The 17,510-nt window shown below is 41.0% G+C and overlaps 1 protein-coding gene across 1 annotated transcript in view; it reads right to left on the reverse strand.

Annotated features, from left to right (window-relative positions):
• acsf3 (acyl-CoA synthetase family member 3) overlaps window positions 1–8,816 on the reverse strand; it is a 29,361-nt gene extending 20,545 nt beyond the window's left edge. The window contains exons 1-4 of the mRNA XM_018683146.2: window positions 8,711–8,816; window positions 7,195–7,985; window positions 4,325–4,480; window positions 103–257 (exon numbers count right to left, since the gene is read on the reverse strand). Coding sequence (XP_018538662.1) covers window positions 103–257; window positions 4,325–4,480; window positions 7,195–7,917 — 1,034 coding nt within the window. The 5' untranslated portion in view covers window positions 7,918–7,985; window positions 8,711–8,816. The remainder of the gene's footprint in view (window positions 1–102; window positions 258–4,324; window positions 4,481–7,194; window positions 7,986–8,710) is intronic.
• Between the last annotated feature and the right edge of the window lie 8,694 nt (window positions 8,817–17,510).

Here is a 17,510-nt window from a genome sequence, read left to right on the forward strand (position 1 = left end):
AATTTGTCACCAGTCTGTATGTACACATACACACGTGTATCCACAAATAACATCAACGCATGAGTAAGGTGAGCTGTCTGTCACTGATCCCACAGCCAGTACCTGATCCTTTCTTTGCAGACCGCTTTGACAAAATCCTTGACATGAGGCTGTGTGAAGTGCTGATCATAGTACTGGATCAGCTTAGAGTAGATAGTTGGCACGGCCATGAACACATTAACCATGGGAGCCTTGGAGCTCAACAGCATCTCCCATACCTGCGACACAGCAGAGGGAGAGGGAGAGAGAAAGAGAGGGAGAGAGATAAGCACAACATATAAGTGAAGAGGGGGGAGGGAGGACAGAGATAAGGGAAGGCGAAACGGAAAGCAGTGTATCTAATGGATGGAGCCATGCAAACTAAATTATTACATCCTGGTTCAATCCATTAGTGTATGTGACAGAAAAAAGTGTCTTATTTTTTCTTCTATTTGATGTAAATAGCAGAGTAAAGTCCAGAAAGCAACCTTATATTAAACATGTCAACACAATGCCAAAAAAGAAAAGGAAAAAAGTCAGGATTTGTAAAGGTCAGGGGGAGGAAAACAGCAGACTGCTGTGGGGCAGAGCTGGCACGTCCGCCAGTTAAAAGGCCTCCTGTGCGGCTACTTTTGATAAATGTGACTTTTTGACTGTTACAGAAGGAGCCACTCATGTCCTTCACTACATCAAACATGTTGCCTTAAACACACAGAGGCTTTAATGGACATAAACATATACTGTAAATAACATGCACATATAAAAATACTGTTCAAATAGCACATAAACTCACTTGTTCAAGGACAAAGCTATTTTACACACCAAGCCCCACCTACTCCACCTCATCTGTCTCACACACACACACACACACACACACACACACACACACACACACACACACACACACACACGCAGTAGTCTGGGTACATCACGGTAGACGATGGGAGGATGGGACGACAGCATGAATTAAGTGAAGGTGAACGACAGCTTCCCTTACCCCCCCCCCACCCTCCCGGGAGACAAACGCTCCTCCCAAGTTACCCCCCCCCAGGCTACTTATCCTCACTACTTCTTCTTTCATTCTACCTCCATTTCCCATGTGCTTCTTTTTCATTCCTTACTTTCATCTCCGACCCTGCATCTTCCCTTCATCTTTCTTTCTCCCCTCTTCCCTCTGCTCCCTATCTCACATTCACTTACCTTCTCTCTCCATTTCGTAATTTCCTGCTTCGCTGCTTCTGCAGTCGCCCTCTCTCTCACCCTCTCTTTCTCTCTCTCTCACACACACACACACATACCTAGACACATACTCAGAAACAGAAAGATGCCGTCTCTCCCATCATTCCTCTCACCTACAGTACTACCACATCCTTCTTAATGTGCCAGAAATTTCTAAACTCATCCTTCCACTTCTCCTTTGAGTCACCTCATTGTAGACTCCCCAAACCTATCACCTATTAATTTTTCTTCCTCTCACTTCCTCTGCTTCTAATAAACAAACATAACTGAGATATATAGACAAATAAAGCAGAGATGATTTAGACTTGTTGACAATCTAATCAGATCCCTATGCCATTTCTCACAATATCATTACAAGCTGATGTGAAAATTGCGGATGTTCACAGTTCTTCACCTGTACACATACAGTAAAAAAGTTGGTGAAGAGAGAAGGATTATTAACTGAGCGTGCCCTGACCATTCTGGGTGGTGTCTATCAAGTGCAGTGGAGCGCTTCCACCAAGTCCAGTGTGGAGGGGAGAGGAAGGCAATTTATGTCTGTCAAAGAGTTGGCCCCCACCTAGGGGACAGGATGTGGTGAGAACCCAGAGCCAAGGCTTGCATCCTAAACAACCCCATGAGCAGCTCACCCTGCAGTCAACATAGGACTCCAGTGCAACTGCCTCTTAAAAAGGATTAGATGTTGAACATCAATGTGTTCTTAGCACCGAGTATCGAAAACTGTTATCCAAAGTTGGCACTAATGCTTGGACAGATTTTTTGTTTACTGTTTACACATTTGTTAGTTTAGATTACTCATTCTTTTTTGCTGATTCTTCATTCTTTGATCAGCTGTCATTATTTTGCTAATTTCAGACGGTTTTCTTAGTAAAGTTTCAGGACAGGGGCTTGTTTTAAAACAAAATTAAACACATTCTGGTTAGGTAACAAAAGAGTATATTTTTTTGTATTGGTACTGAAACTGTCAAATAAGATGAAGAGTCTGCAGCCATGCAAGTGGCTCTGTGGTGCTGCACTCAGGCACAGCAGTGCTTTGAGACAAACATGAATGTCTGTATGCTAACAAGCCTACAATGACAATGCTAACATGCTGATAATATACCATTTACCATGTCCACCATCTTAGTTTAGTGTTAACATGCAAACATTTGGCAATTAGCACTAAGCACAAAGTATAGTTGTGACTGATGGAAATGTCATTGGTTTTGCTGCCGGCGTAAACCAAATCATTGAATTAATTAAACTTTCAAATGAAATATCAAGGGTGATTAATATTACACTGTTTTTGAGGGGAACATCAATGTCTCTAACAAAAAATGACAGTCCTTTCAATAATTCAGTGATTATTGTTGAGACATTTCATTCAAAAACCACAAATGTTCACTGCATGTTGTAGGGGAAAAGTCAGGGGATTACCCAAGTCAGTGGGACTTATTCTCTGGGGAAAACGAATGTCTGTTCCAAATTTTGTGCCAATAAATCCAGTAGATATTTTACAGGATAAGTGAAAAGTCTGACCTGCTGGTGGCACAAGAGGAAAAGTGAGGGGATCGCCAAAGCCAACAGGATTAATGCTCCAGGGAACCATAAGCGTCTGTACAAAATTTCATGGAGATTCATCCATTAGTTGCTGAGAAATATCTGTCTGAGCGAAAGTGGTGGATGACCGACAGCTTAGTGTATAGACTGAAATTGCCATCCCCAGAGCCAAAACACTGTCAAATGCTTCATGCCCCCAAGTCTTGTCCAACCTAAACCATTAGTGTATGATATATTACTTTAGAGATATCAATTTTGACTTTGAATTATAGAACAAGCAGATGTGAGTGTGTAAGGATAATTTTGAAGAAACGTCTCCATCAATCACACTACTTAATAAAATGCCTGATAGAATGCAGTCAATTGAGGCATTATCTTTACTACTTAATAAACATCTCAGTAATGTTTGTGATGATACATTTGAGTTTAACTTTTTTTTAATGTGTTGAATGAATAATTTCCTCATGCTTAATCAAAATATTACTTGCTGTGATGAAGAAGCCAAGAGGGATTCAAATGAATAAAATCCGACCAGTGCTGTGAGAACCTCAGGAGGAGTATCTGCCCCTGTCAGTCTGCAACAGCACACTTGAAAAAGACTTATCTGTGATTTACTGGATCACAATTCCTGCACTGAAAATTTCTGCCATTATCTCCAGGCAAAATCAGTAAAAATCAATGACGGCCTCTGCTGCCTAGGCTACCCTTCAGAGATCTTAGGGGAGAGAAGAGACAGACTATCGATCACTTCATCAATGTACTGTAACTTCAGGAGGAGGAGAATAAAGGCTTTTTTCTGAGGGTGAAAGAAGGGGTTTTGTGGTTTGGTACACAAGGTCAGGAATAACAGCTGAATACTGATAACTATAATAGTGCAGCAATACCCAGGTTGACAGATACATATGTCCTTTAAAGACCCTTCGTTTCCATCTACCTTCACTGCCATTAAGCTGTAGTGGTCCTGACATACAAACAAAACACACATACATTCGGAAATACGTGCAACCACTTTTATACACACACTTAGCACCCCATCTTCCCCTCCCTTCTGAGGGCCAAACAAGCACTATCATCCTTCAATGTCAGCTCATCGATTGATCTGCTGCTTAAGCCCCTGCCGTGAGTCGGCATTGGTCAGATACAAAGCCACACAGGGCAATTCATCACTGAGCCCCAAACACTTAGTTTGACAGGCAGAGACGGGGGGAGAAAGAGGAGGAGGTGGAGGAGGAGAGACTGAGAAAAGAGGCAGAGGAGATGGAGCGAGGAGAAAGGAGGGAAGAATAAAAGCAGAAGGGGAAACACTCATACAGAAAGAGGGACTGATGTGGAAAGAACTGAGGGTCTTTTTCAAACCCAGCAGCTATTAGTCCATTCAGGACTTCTAAATCTGAATATTTCTAAGCTTCACTGTCAATGATAGCTTGGTTTTTATAGTCACCTCCTGAGCCTTAGAGCTATACAACAGCCTCTTTTAATGACCAAGAGAAAGAGTTGGAACAAGAAAAAGATAACGTGCAGTCTAGACCTTCTGAGGTTGGAATTCAGGCAGCATGACGCAGGTGGCGCCCACCCAGAGCGGGCACAGCAGCTTGTTAACGATGCCATGCACGTGGTGGAGCGGCAAGGTGTGGAGGATGACATCGTCTCTGGTCCACGCCCACTCTGAAACTAGACACTGGACCTGACAGGGAGAGAGGGCAAAGGAGCAGGAGGGAAGAGAGGAGGGGGTCAGCATGTCATATCACCTTTATAATAAATCATCTCAACCAGGACCCACTGTTGCAGACATGGTGACTTCCCTCATGCTGTGATTTGGTACACTTCTAGATTACAGAATTGATTTTTGTGGTTTATTTGAATTCTTTGCTCACGTATGCTCTGGTAGTGTATATCTTACTGTTTGTGATGGGAGCACTGTAATTTCCATGTTTTTATGGATGAATAAAATAAACACATTTGGTTGCAGTTGCAGCCAAATAATAGCTCAAAATAACAGAATAAAAATAAAAAATAAAAAAAGAATAATAAAACAGTCTAACTGCACTGTGTCTGCTACCTGCAGGTCTGTATTAATCTTTATATATCTGTTCAACAATTAATTTCCCCCTGCGTGATATGCAAACTGAGTACAGATAATATTTAGTATAGAAAGAACGCTAAGATCTGCTGTTTATCTTTCTGCTGCTATGATTGTAGCTGCTCTGAAATAGTGTATCTCAGCATGATGCCACATTGTAACATGTTTTTAGTAGTTACAAGCAACAAAAGAGAAATCACTCACAAACAATAAAAAAAAGGCTTAGGAGTGCAGCATGCATCACATAAAACTGTTTGATAACTGTTTCCCAACATTTTTAAAGGTTTTCATTGTTTATGTTTGTCTGAATTTATAAGTGCTGTGTAACTGTACATGTCCTGAACTTTAAGTAGTAGATTGCTGGACTATTTTTCATAAAAAAAATTAAGCCTGCAGTTATTTCAGGAATGAAGGATATGAAAGTCAAATTTAGTTAAGCAAGAAAAGTAAAGTAAGTTTTATTTAAATCACAATCTATGAAAAAGAAGCTCAAAATCACAAATTTCAGAAAAGGAAAAACCATGCCAACCATCTATTGAGCTTCATTTAGTTTAGTAGTTTTGGTGATTATGAAAGTAAAGTACAGAATTGGACATCAAATGGTCATCTTAAATCCAAGCCAAATTTATTTTCCTTTCAAGATTGCCTCAAGAATGAATTCACATTAACCTGACAGTGGAGCTTTCTAGGAACTCTGACAACCTGATGTTGTTGCCTTCCAGGAAAACAGACAGACTCACTTAATCACTCACTCACTTCCCTGGGTCAACCAGAGACAAATGAAGCTCTGCTGTCTTTCAGAGTGATTTAATTTTCCACACTACTGGACATGTAGGTCAATTTCCCTTAAAAATATAGAGAAAATCTTCAGGAGATCTGAAACGGCTTAAGTGAGTGATTATTTAGAAAGCTCAACTGAAACAAAAGAGGAACGATGCTAATCAAGGAGTCTGATATGGATGTGGAGTGGGTGTCTGAACACTCACTGCTGAACATGCATACCATTCCATGTGTCTATATAGTTATGTGGAGCTCTGGATATTCACCTCATATTCTCAGACTGCATTATGGAGTATAGCAAGACTGGATCCTGCATATTTAAGGGGATAAATTGTGCAAAACCACAGACACAGAGTGATAAACACTGAAGCCTGTGTGTGTGTATTCTTTACACGACAGTAGCCACTTGCCAAATAAGTCTAATCTCTGTACCTGGGTTCACTGGTCTCCATCTATTTCAATAAAGCACATACTAATAACCAGGGATAGTTTTGAATATTGTGGGTGGTTTAGGGAAACTTTGAGATTTGATATTTAATCATTATCTAATTATTTAAGCAATGTTTTAAGTTAATCAAACCCAGAAGACATGGCATGATAAAGATCATGTAAACTTTGCAATTTCTTGCATCACACCAACAAGGAGGCATTTACGGCAATTGCCCCCTAAATATTCTGATGACAGTGTTTGATTAATGTGTTACAGCTGCTCACAGTCACATTCACATAGTTAAAGAATATCTGGAACATCAGGACACAGACTGAGGAGGGATAAGAAAATGATATTTAAGGCAGGAGGTAGATCTTAAACATATCAAACCACACCAGCACAAATATCTTATCAGCTATAGCCTAACTAAGACCAATACTGAATTTAAAATATCCAATAACAATATATAAGCCGATATTCATCTTTGTACAGAAACATATAACATAAACAAATAAACTTGATGTGGATCCCTTAGTTTTTTTTTTTTTTCTCTTTTTCTTGAATGTGAACAAAATACATAGTGACCAGGACATTTTATTGCTGCAAATTCTAATTGTCAGTGCTCTCTGGTGGACTGGCAAGGTAATGGAGGACATTTCCAAATGACCTCAAATCTAGTTTGGCAGTTCATGAATGGTCAACATATAGACCAATACAACACCAATATCAGTATATATCAGTACATCAGTACGGTACAACATAAAGTATGTTACTAAACCTGCATAAATTTTATATGAACTAACACAGAAATATTGAATACAGGGCTGTTATAAATGATTTAAAACAGGGTTTTATAAAGACGATGGTAAACAAAAAATAAAATCAGACAGCCCACACTGCTCATTATTTTAATTAGCCATTAGCTTTTGAGTCCATTACCACCCGCTGCACCATCCTCTGCTTTGTCAAAGTTGTGAACAAACCTTTTACAGCATAGATAAACATCTACTCCCGTCAAGCTAGAAGACTATGGGTCTATAACGACCAGGAGTTGAAATGTAATTTGCTTTGTTTCCAATATAATTATGGTTTAAAAGACAATATTTACCATGGCTTGTATGCTGCTGTGCGTATGTAGGACTCCCTTGGGTCTCCCTGTAGTACCACTGGTGTAGATGATCATAGCAGGTCGATCAGCCCAGTCTGTGATGGTTGTCTCCTTCTCTTGGGTGTCTGCCCTGTCTAAAGTTCCAAGGTTAGAAGTAGGAGGTAGAGTTAGGAACGGCAGTCCTAGCTTCAGTGCCAGTGGCTTGAGGGTCTCAGCATAGGAATGCCCCGCCACCAGCAGTGAGCTCTGGGAGTCACAGATTATGTACTCCAGTTCTGACTCGGGGTGTTTTCGGTAGAGTGGTACTGCTGTCCCACCACTCATCCAAGCCGCCCACTGTGCCACTGTATAGGAAGCGTCATTGCCACACAGGAAGGAGATTCGTTTTCCTTCCAGACCCCCAAAGTCAGAGTTGAGAGCGGAAGTGATTCTACCTGCAAGACCTAAGCTGCTGCAGTACAGCTGCTTGTAGCTGTAGCTGCCACTGCTGTCTATGATAGCAAGCTTATCTCCAAATGCCGGAGCTCTGACAAACACTGGCTTCTGGTTTATCCTCCATGATGGGGCTGCTGTCCATCTGTAAGCCCATCTTTGAACCACAGTTCCCAGCAGCCATTGCTTTGGCTTTGACGGACAACAAGATCTGTGAAGAGTGGCTTTCCAGTGAGGTAAAGTCCACTTCAGGGAGTGGTGGCAGGCAGCAGCAACAAGTCTTGACAGCATGTTTGAGACTCAGCTGTTCATACCAGCTTCATCCCCAGTGTCTTGCATCTGTTCATATCAGATAAAATCTGTGAGTTGACAAGAAAAAAAGTCACAAGTTTAGTTTTATCACACAACACGCAAAGATCGACATCGTCTTCCAGGGGAAAATACTGTATGAATCTGGGTATCCTCTTGACCCCACACCTCCATTTTGCACTGCAGACTTTCTGCTAAAAATCTAAAGGCTGAAGCCCAAACTGAAATGATATAATATCATCTCTTTTTTGTGACCTGGAGAAGCTTCCTCCAGAGCCACAGAAGCATTATTCAAACATTATGTAACTGTTTACACAGGCAGAGTAGGGCTCTTTGTGACAATAAATCTGCAGTTGATGTATAAAATTAATAAAGTGTCTGAGTTTTTGGACTGTTAGTCGAACTAAACAAGCCACCTGAAGATGTCAACTTGATAATAGTTGTAGTTGTGTGACTGTCATCACTGTCTATGATGTTTTCATATTCAGTTCAGTAAAACGAAATAATATCCATTTAGAAAAAGATAGGGAAGAAATAAATGGGTATCTGCTCTTTTTGTTGTTGCCACGAGGGCTGACGGTTGTCAGTTCAGGTAATTTTGACGGTTATTTGACATTACTTATAAAACTGACAGTGACTGGACAAGGCGACCCCGGACCTCACTGACCGGACCTCAGTCAAAACGCGGACAATAAAAACCCTCTTTCTACAGTGAATAATACTTAAACAATACCTGTGTTCTATTATACACACATTTCCATTAATTCATACTCACCTTAACTAAAATAAAAGCCGGTTGCTCTTGTAGTGAAGGACGGTGCAACGACTTTACTCTCCCGGCATGAAACACACGTCACTTGTACGGTTCCTGTCGTAAGCACACACGAATAATCCTGCTCCTGTGCGGCGACTGAAATGTTTAAATATCGATAATTTAAGACAATTAATTCTTTAGCACATTTCACAACATGAAATGTTATTTTAAAATCCTTTATTCAAACGGGTACTCTCATTGAGATCACTGTCTCTTTTTATAGAGAGACCAGTGATCAATAACAAACGGTTTAAACATGAACAGAAACTCAGAAAATGTGCTCACAAACAAGTTATCTTAATTTCATTTAAAAAAGCAATAACAAGTGGAAATGCAAATAATATAGTCTTTTTGCCGGATTTCCGTAAGAGTGAGCACAGTATCTGCAACCTGTTCTCCCAAGCTCAGGTTGAACATGTGGTACAGCCAGTGATGCAATATTCTGTGACCTGATTGTAAGTACTGTGTTTATATGAGATCAGAGAGCAGAGGTAATTAGGCAGTGTTTGTACTAGGGCTTTACAGACAATATTCAATGCAACTTCCCATCTTTTCATATAAAATGCAAAGATGAATAAGGGATTAATCATCTGTGATAAATTGCTTTGCACTGTGATAGACAGAATCAAGAGGCTTTAAGGTGGAGGTGGAGGTAAGCATAGGCACAATATCACCATAATCAAGGGCAGATATAAGCATACATTGTACACTGTAGATTGTACAGTGGTCGTCCGACCAGCAAGAGAGAAGCATTACCTGTTTTTATACAAAAAGCCAATTTTGACCTGGGTCTGAAAAAGACGAGAGATCATCAACCCATCATTGGTTAATGTATGGAGAATTATTAAACTATTGTTTTTTAGGCTGGAGTTAATTTTGTCTTTAGATACATTTTGATATTTTGTAAGTTTAAATGACATGCTTGAGCTGATGTAGTACTTTGTACTAAAGCTGCAAGAGGCAATAGAGTAAGTTTCACTACATGCCCACAGACAACTATTATAGATAATTATAGAATTGATTACAGAGCTACTACCGTGACTTGTGTGGTTCTTAACTCAGCTTGGTGGTTGTTGGCTAAACCCACCCCCATTTTTGAAGACCTGCAGATCCAGTGGAGAGGCTGCTCTCCAGAGACGAGGACAGGGGAAGGGAGAGTGCAGCATATATGCAGCTACCCCACACAGAGCTGTGTTTGGCTTCAGATCACATGCCAGTCCTACAACTCAGTGTGCCAACTAGCTTGGCTGGCTTCATCATCACAGTGCAAGTGGGCACATTCAGCCGCCAGCTGGCAGTCGCGGGCCTCAGATAAGAGAATGGTACTGACATGGCACACGTTCAAAAAGTTTTCACTTCCCTTCCCAAACCCCCTACACTGCAAACGAGGATGGCATGTTCCTAACGAAACTGGAGCCTTTGTTTCTGAGAACTCCCCTCCACTCTCAGGAATAGTATCGTCAAAGACCACTCGTTCCCATTCGTTGGGGAAAATGCTTTTCAATGCTATGCTACCCCAGCAGCTATGTCATTTTCAGAGAATCCTTTATTAGTAGGGCATTTGCACAGTCTTTAGTCTTTTCTGATGTAGATGGTACTGCCGCATTTTCTAAGGATTCAACCTGAAAATGACCGAATGTCATCTCCGAAGAAACGAAATAAGGCACAGACGACCGATGTTTTTGGATTTGCTTCCTGGAAGTTGGCCATATTTTTGATATGCGTCATATGGGGACTGGAAATTGAGCCATTGAGAGACTTATTTACAGCTACTGGAGACATGCAGGGATGGCTGAAGAGTAGAAGGGCATCACGTACTGTATATGTCTGTTTGTCAGGGGTGAGAGGACAGGACATGGCTAACATAAGGAGTTATAATTATGGTTATGGCGAAAACATGATTAGACCGAATATCTGGTGAGCAGAAGCTGGCATTCTGCTGCAATGGCCTGCTGCCAACTCACCATTCAGCAAAGACCACCTGAAAGGATCTTGCCACTGATGGGCAAGACGGCCGCAAGCAGGCGCCAACTCCCATCTTGGCAAAGGACTCCATCTGAGGAAAAGAAAAAGAGGGAAAGAGGGGACCCCCCACAGATCTGTGAGAGAGGCTGAGATGGTAACACAAACCATGGGGAGTGCCCAAGCATGTGTCAGGTTGGCATCAATGTGAGAATGTCTTGGCAAGCGCTCCGTTCTCTCCCCTCCCACCCCAGCTCACACACAAACACACTGTTGCCCTGCTTGGAACACATGGTACATCAGCAGCGGCATCTGGCCGCGCTGACTCCTGGCAGCTGCGCTTCGTCTTCGCCAGTTGGGAGTCTTGGCACTGCCACTTCATCAACTACCTGTGGCTCCTCCCGGGTAAAAAGGCGAGCGATGAATTATTCCGAGGCTGCAGCTGCAAACTTGACTTTCATCCAAGAGATTCACTGTAAACATATGACTGCCTCACAGAGCACATGCCACCCACATGCTAATGCATGGCTGACATCATGGCTTGCATTCTGTGCAGAGGGACTCGTGCGTCCTCATGTGATGGCATGGTTCATTTGAGGCGAAAGATGAGGGATGATCTGTGAGGATTCTGTATGTTGTATCTACAGGATGTTAAACATAAATGCTTTCAAAGAGGCTCAGGGAAAATCAACCTATGGACAACTGGCTTGCAAAAGGTGATTTTTTTCAAAACCTCAAATCAACAAAAGCAAAGTGGGCCAAAGACATAAAATGGCAGTAACTCAGCATTCAGAAAGGCAATGCGTTTTGAGTTTAGTGCTCTTCATCAGTCAGAATTGGTTCATCTCTTTGTGTTGGGAGATGGTGTTGAAAGATCAAATCAAGAGGCAGCCAAGGATTACACTGAAAGGAATTTCTCCCCCATTTATATATAATGAACAAATGAATGGGTGACCTTTCAACTCTGCAATTATTGCCTCACATTCCATTTCTAATAGAGGTTTTGACAGCCAAGGACATTTGCCTGAAGCACCCTGAATACATTTTAGTTGTGACACCATGGATCGCTGAATAAGAGTAGGACAGCTTTGTCTGAAGATTACCTCCACTCTCAAAGGAGAATTTTCAATGGCATCTTTGTGAAATGTGCTCACAAAGATTTAATCTGTCACATCTTGAGTTGAAAACTCTTAGATGTCCGACAGCATGATGCAATGTTGCTTTGTTTAATGCTTGATTATTTCATTTTTCATCTGTTTTTCACCTGTGACCTGTCATGCATTATATCATCTACTGGTCTAGGTTTCATCACATTTTAAGCTAACTCCTCTCCATAAGTCCAGATATATTTTTGTTTCCTACTGCACTCTCAATTGATTTTTCTTGTAAAGAAGCCCCAATATGGACATTACTAAGGAAAGAAAATACAGTGTGTTTACTGTGATCAGTATTATAAGTATTAAATGACAATATCAGCAGTGACTCACATTATTGATCATATATTTTTGGCTCTGTTTATACATGAGATAGGGAAGCAGCAGAAGGAAGAGAAGTTTAGAAAAAAAGCATGAAGGCAAATGTAATGTTAGGATTTCTTAACGTCCTCTGGCTTCCTTAAGAGTTCATGGTTTGCTCTCGGCTACTCGAGAACTGCTTGACCCAGTTTGAACTCAAAACTTGTTGTGATAGTTTTAGTTTTTTTTGTTTTGTTTTGTTTTTTGGCATTGTTTCAGCAGAAATGTAGTTGGCAAACTGTTAAAATCTGTCAAAATTCAACTACATCTCTCCCTCACACACATGCTCATATCCTATCACTTTTTTCTGTGGGTGTTAGTCATCTGACAGTGACCCAGTGGGAGTTTTTTCTCCATCTGTGTCGGTCTGACCCATTTTAGCCCTCGGCCACGTCCAACTGTTCCATGTCCCAAACATATGTGCGGTGGCAGGGGGATAAGCGAACCGTCGTCACGCGGGACCTGCAAACACACACACACTGCAGATATGACACTGGACCCTGCTTTCCTGTCTGTCTGTTTCCCACAGCATATGTCATCATCAATACTGGCCCCGAGGATTCACACCTTAGCGATTTGACAAAACACCACTTCTAGTACTGCTTCTCCTCCTCCTGCTCTGAGCCAACAATGTCTGACTGTGTTGTAGATTTGATTATCAGACAACATGAATTTGTAAAGATTTTGTTTTATGTGTGTTCCTTTATTTATTCCTGTTTATACACTGAGTGGGTATTTACTGTTGGACAACATGATTTTGCCCTCATTTGGCCTCCGCTAATGTTCAGCTGCCATCATGACTCTGCATCTCATCCACTTCTTAACCTCTCTTATTCAGTATGCACCTTTACTTTTGTTTTTACTGGCCAGCACGTGACTGGGCACTTGACCGACTGGCTACACTATCTGTGCAGACCATAAATCATAACACTAGCCAGAGAGGGCAGAATAGGCCAACCAGAGGAGGGACTGGGGTTTTTTCCATGTGGTCCATGTTGGCAGATGAGATGGTATCACTGCACAGAGCCAGGACCCACTAGGGACCTTGGGGTGTGAGGCACATATGGGCAAACAGGCTGCCGATGAGCTGCTTATATGAGCCTCTCATCATGGCCTTAGAGAGACATGTCTCCACCAGAGGATTTGAAGTGGCTCTGTGCTCTTGGTATGCATTATTTGGGTTGGCACAGGATCTTGAATTCAAGCTGCTTAGACAGCAGATATGTTTGTCTGCAGAGATGTTCTCCCTTTAGATTCTGATAAAATGTCATCCAAATTCCTCGGGGACAAACACTGTATAACAATAAAGGTTATATGAAAATGCCTGCAACTTGTTATTGTAATTTACACGTTCTCTGAATAACTGAGGCAGACAGCATGGTCAAATGGACGGAATAAAGTTGATTTAACTGTAGTCTTAAGGTAACTCACCCTAAATAAATGATAGCCAACTTCCTGACCTACCGGTTGTAATAAGCTTTAGATTGCTGCGGAATTTTTTGATGGCTTTCTACTAATGCCTTATTGATTCTTTTCTTTCCCTTTTAACTCCCACATATGGCAGTGGAAACTATTCTGTTAGACAGACGATGAGGACTTCCGCCTCCCAGTCTAATTCAGCTCACTAACTCTGTCCTGCTGCATCCTCATCAATATGCTGCCTCATTGAGAACTGAAAGTTCTGAAAGGTTATGGTATCACATTCAAACAAGCACATAAATGGATGTATGATATTACATCCAGATGTAAAGTGAAGTATTTAGTTTTTCCATCTTCCATCCCCAAAGGAGTTCACGATGCAGCTTCTCTGAGTTCACATCAGGAGATGGTTGTTTAAAATGTCTTCAAGAGCCTTGCAAATGTTTGTCATGTCTGATGTCTGTTAACTTATGTGGCTATGGAAACAAAAAAGCTACATTCCCATATATTCTCTGTACATTGTCCTACAGTTTATTTCTCTACATAAGCAAAGAAACTTGGCAGCAATCTTTCTTGCTTCATGTCCTGCAAACATGTTACAAGCAGCCACACACACACACACACACACACACACACACTCAGTCATCCTTACACACACACACACACGCTCACTCTGAGGCTGCCAGGCTGCTTGGGTGGTGTGTTGTTCTCTGGGAGACAGTGCCATATGCTGTCTAGCCTCCCAGGGAGGGCAGAGCCTACCGCTGTACTGTTGTCCTGACTCAAAGGGAACCCCACTGCATTACAACACCTCATGTACCAGTGGTCCTGAAACTCAACTTATTTCTGTATATTTTAAGTAATTTACTCCACATCTTGCTAACGTCTAGATTTGTGACTGCCTTTGCAGCATTTGCACCCAGTGAGATATTTAATGAATGTTTATCTTGATAACTAAAATAAAAATTCAGTTTTATAAAGGTGTTAATTCAGAATGGATGTGGATTTTCATTCACTGATTCATTTTACTGTTATTCACACTTGGAAAGATACACTGGAGAACAAGAGCCCTCAAGTTTGCACTTTAAAATAAAATAATACAATTTATTACAAGTCCCTGTTTCCTTTTGTAAATTAGTTTTCTTTAAAAAAAAAGATGGAATGTACATACAGTACATGCAAAAATACTGTACATGTATTTGGGCACTCCCAGCATCCCCGTGTTGTTGGATGACAGAAAGTGCTACCAGCAGTGTAAAACACTTCTGGCAAACTGCAAACAAGTAAAGAGCTGTTGAGATGGATTCTAGACAATGGCTAACCTTGCAGTGAGAGGACCTGTCAATGCCTCTGCACATCTGCAGATGAGAAGTCTTGAAAAATTCATTACAGTCAAGGAAAGTGAAGAAGAAGAAAAAAAAAGCTTTTGTTCAGTAGTGCCATCTTGGGTCTTTTAGAGCCCCTGGATTTGTGCTTTCTTCTCATTTTTAAGAGAAGCAGAGACAGAGAAGAATAGAGAAAAAGGAGACGAGAAAATCGTGGAGTGCAGAGCGATGAAAGGAGTGTGTTTGGCTACCTTTGACCAGGAGTGTGAGGAGGTGATGGGTGTGTTTGTTGAGAAGCAGATGAAGAAAAGAGTGGGTGTAAGAGTGTGTTTGTGCATTGACTTGAGGGGTACGGGATGCGTGTTCAGAATTTATCTTATCTGTGTGTTCATTACTACTTTGCATTTCAGGCAGAGAGCTTGGGTGCTCCACTAAATCGCAGGAAGGATTGTTAGACACGCGTGTTATTAATTTTTTCAGGGTCCCCGTGGCGTCTGTATGAATCTTAATGCTGCTGACTGGGCTGCAGCTCTATCGACTTTCTTTAAAATATGAAGAAGCTTTGCTGGAAGCGCCTGGGGTCATTAGCTGAAGAGTAGGCGCAAATCCCTCACCGAGCCTGCTCCAGCTTCGCCATGTTAAATGTGCTCTTAAAATATTCATAATCATACTCTTGCCTGCACACACGCACATACACACATGCACTCACAGAAACACAGACACACACACACACACACACACACACACACACACACACACACTCACACACACACACACAAGTATGCATACAGACAATGCACTGGGGACATAAGGGGATCAATATTAAAATGTATTCCTGTTTTGGTGTGCGGTTAATTAGCTGCGGTTCTTTTAAACCATGAAGTTTGAGAACAGATTAACGATATCTTTTTGTACACAAGATAATATTTACCTCTGCTCCATCCCTGCAGACATAGATGAAATACATATCAGAGGATGTTGACATATGGAAACCAAAGAAAACAGTGATTTTATTTTCTGTTGTTTCTTTTATATTTTACAAAGCATTTTAGTGTCATATTATGACAAGAGAAATGGCTTCTGTTTAGACACACTGTGACTTCTTCTGCACAGTTATAGTTTGTATATATTTGTATGTCTTTAGAATTCAGTGTGGATTGCACACTCCTATGAATAGGATGTAAATAAAGTTACATGGGCATAATTACAGCTTAAATCTTAAATGTTGTCATGACAGGGTGTATTGATTCTTTCAGTGGTGACCTTTGGTTGTTGGGAGTTCACAGGGTAACTGGGGTGATTTCAGTCAACTCCATGTAGCCAAAATAAGGGTCAGTAGGCTAATGTACATACATGAGTACTGTCATACAAGTCTTGGAACACTGGCTCCTTACTGCATACTGCTCTGGCTTTTTTGTCCAGTCACTGCTCTCTACATGGGAGAGTCTAATTTGTCAAAAGCCCAAGCCAATCCCAGCAGAGGTGACCTCAAACATGAGTCACATTATGGTACTTATTCTGGCCATTATTAGAGCATTTCTACAGACCACAAATAGAAATGAAAGCTTTTCATCTTATCGCTGGATCAAGACATTTTCAGAGGCAACACATTTATAATGCAGAGAGATCAATTTGCAGGACACCGTCTTTAATTTCATTACAAAAACAAACAGTGCAATGAGAACATTTTGACTTATTTGTGTTTTTGGAGGTCATTGCTGACATTTGTGCCAATGTACAGCTTCTTCATATTAGATCTTTGCCTTGTCAACAAAAACCAGATGCCAACCGTCAGCAATAGTGTATCTATCCTTGGCAGAGTAGCAAAGTCTTTGAAACAGCATTCAGCATTCAGACAGTGGACAATTAAAATTATCCACTGAATACCATTAAAACAATATTTCAGCAGTGACTCTTTTATGCGATGGATGCAAAAACACAACTGTACGATATCCTAACCAAAAAAAAGTGCTGTTACTCACTGCCACAGATAAATGTGATGAGCAAAAGTAACCTGTAAACTAAGTTCTGTAAACTCTAAATACAAGTGGTTGCCCTGTTATGCCCCAGCAGTTTAAGGCACTCACCAGGAATTGCAGTTGCGCAGATTGGAGTCTTGTTGGGGATTTATGTTGTATGTCTCTCCCCATCTTTCTTTCCCCTCATTTCCTGTCATCTCTCTGCCATTGACGCTCAAATACAAGGACTACTGAAAAGTATAATTTCTAGAAAGGAGAACATTGTTACATGTCATCCACACATTCTTAAAAGGTTGAGGTGACAGAGTTGTAACTAGATGAGAGACTTGAAGTGCATTTATTCTTTTCTCTCTGACTACATGCTATCAATGTTGTCTAGTTGTGAAGATTACTGACTTTAAAATTTACGTGAAGACTTTCAACTACAGACACGCACAGTCAGAAAACTCTAAGTCACAGCAAGATATTAAAAAAAGCTAAAAGTAAAGAAATTGATCAGATGACTCTTTAAGAGACATTTTTAATAATAACAACTCATTGCTTATTGAAACTTGAGGATCTC

The sequence above is a fragment of the Lates calcarifer genome, linkage group LG2, assembly GCF_001640805.2.
Source record: "Lates calcarifer isolate ASB-BC8 linkage group LG2, TLL_Latcal_v3, whole genome shotgun sequence".
Lineage (NCBI taxonomy): Eukaryota > Metazoa > Chordata > Actinopteri > Centropomidae > Lates > Lates calcarifer.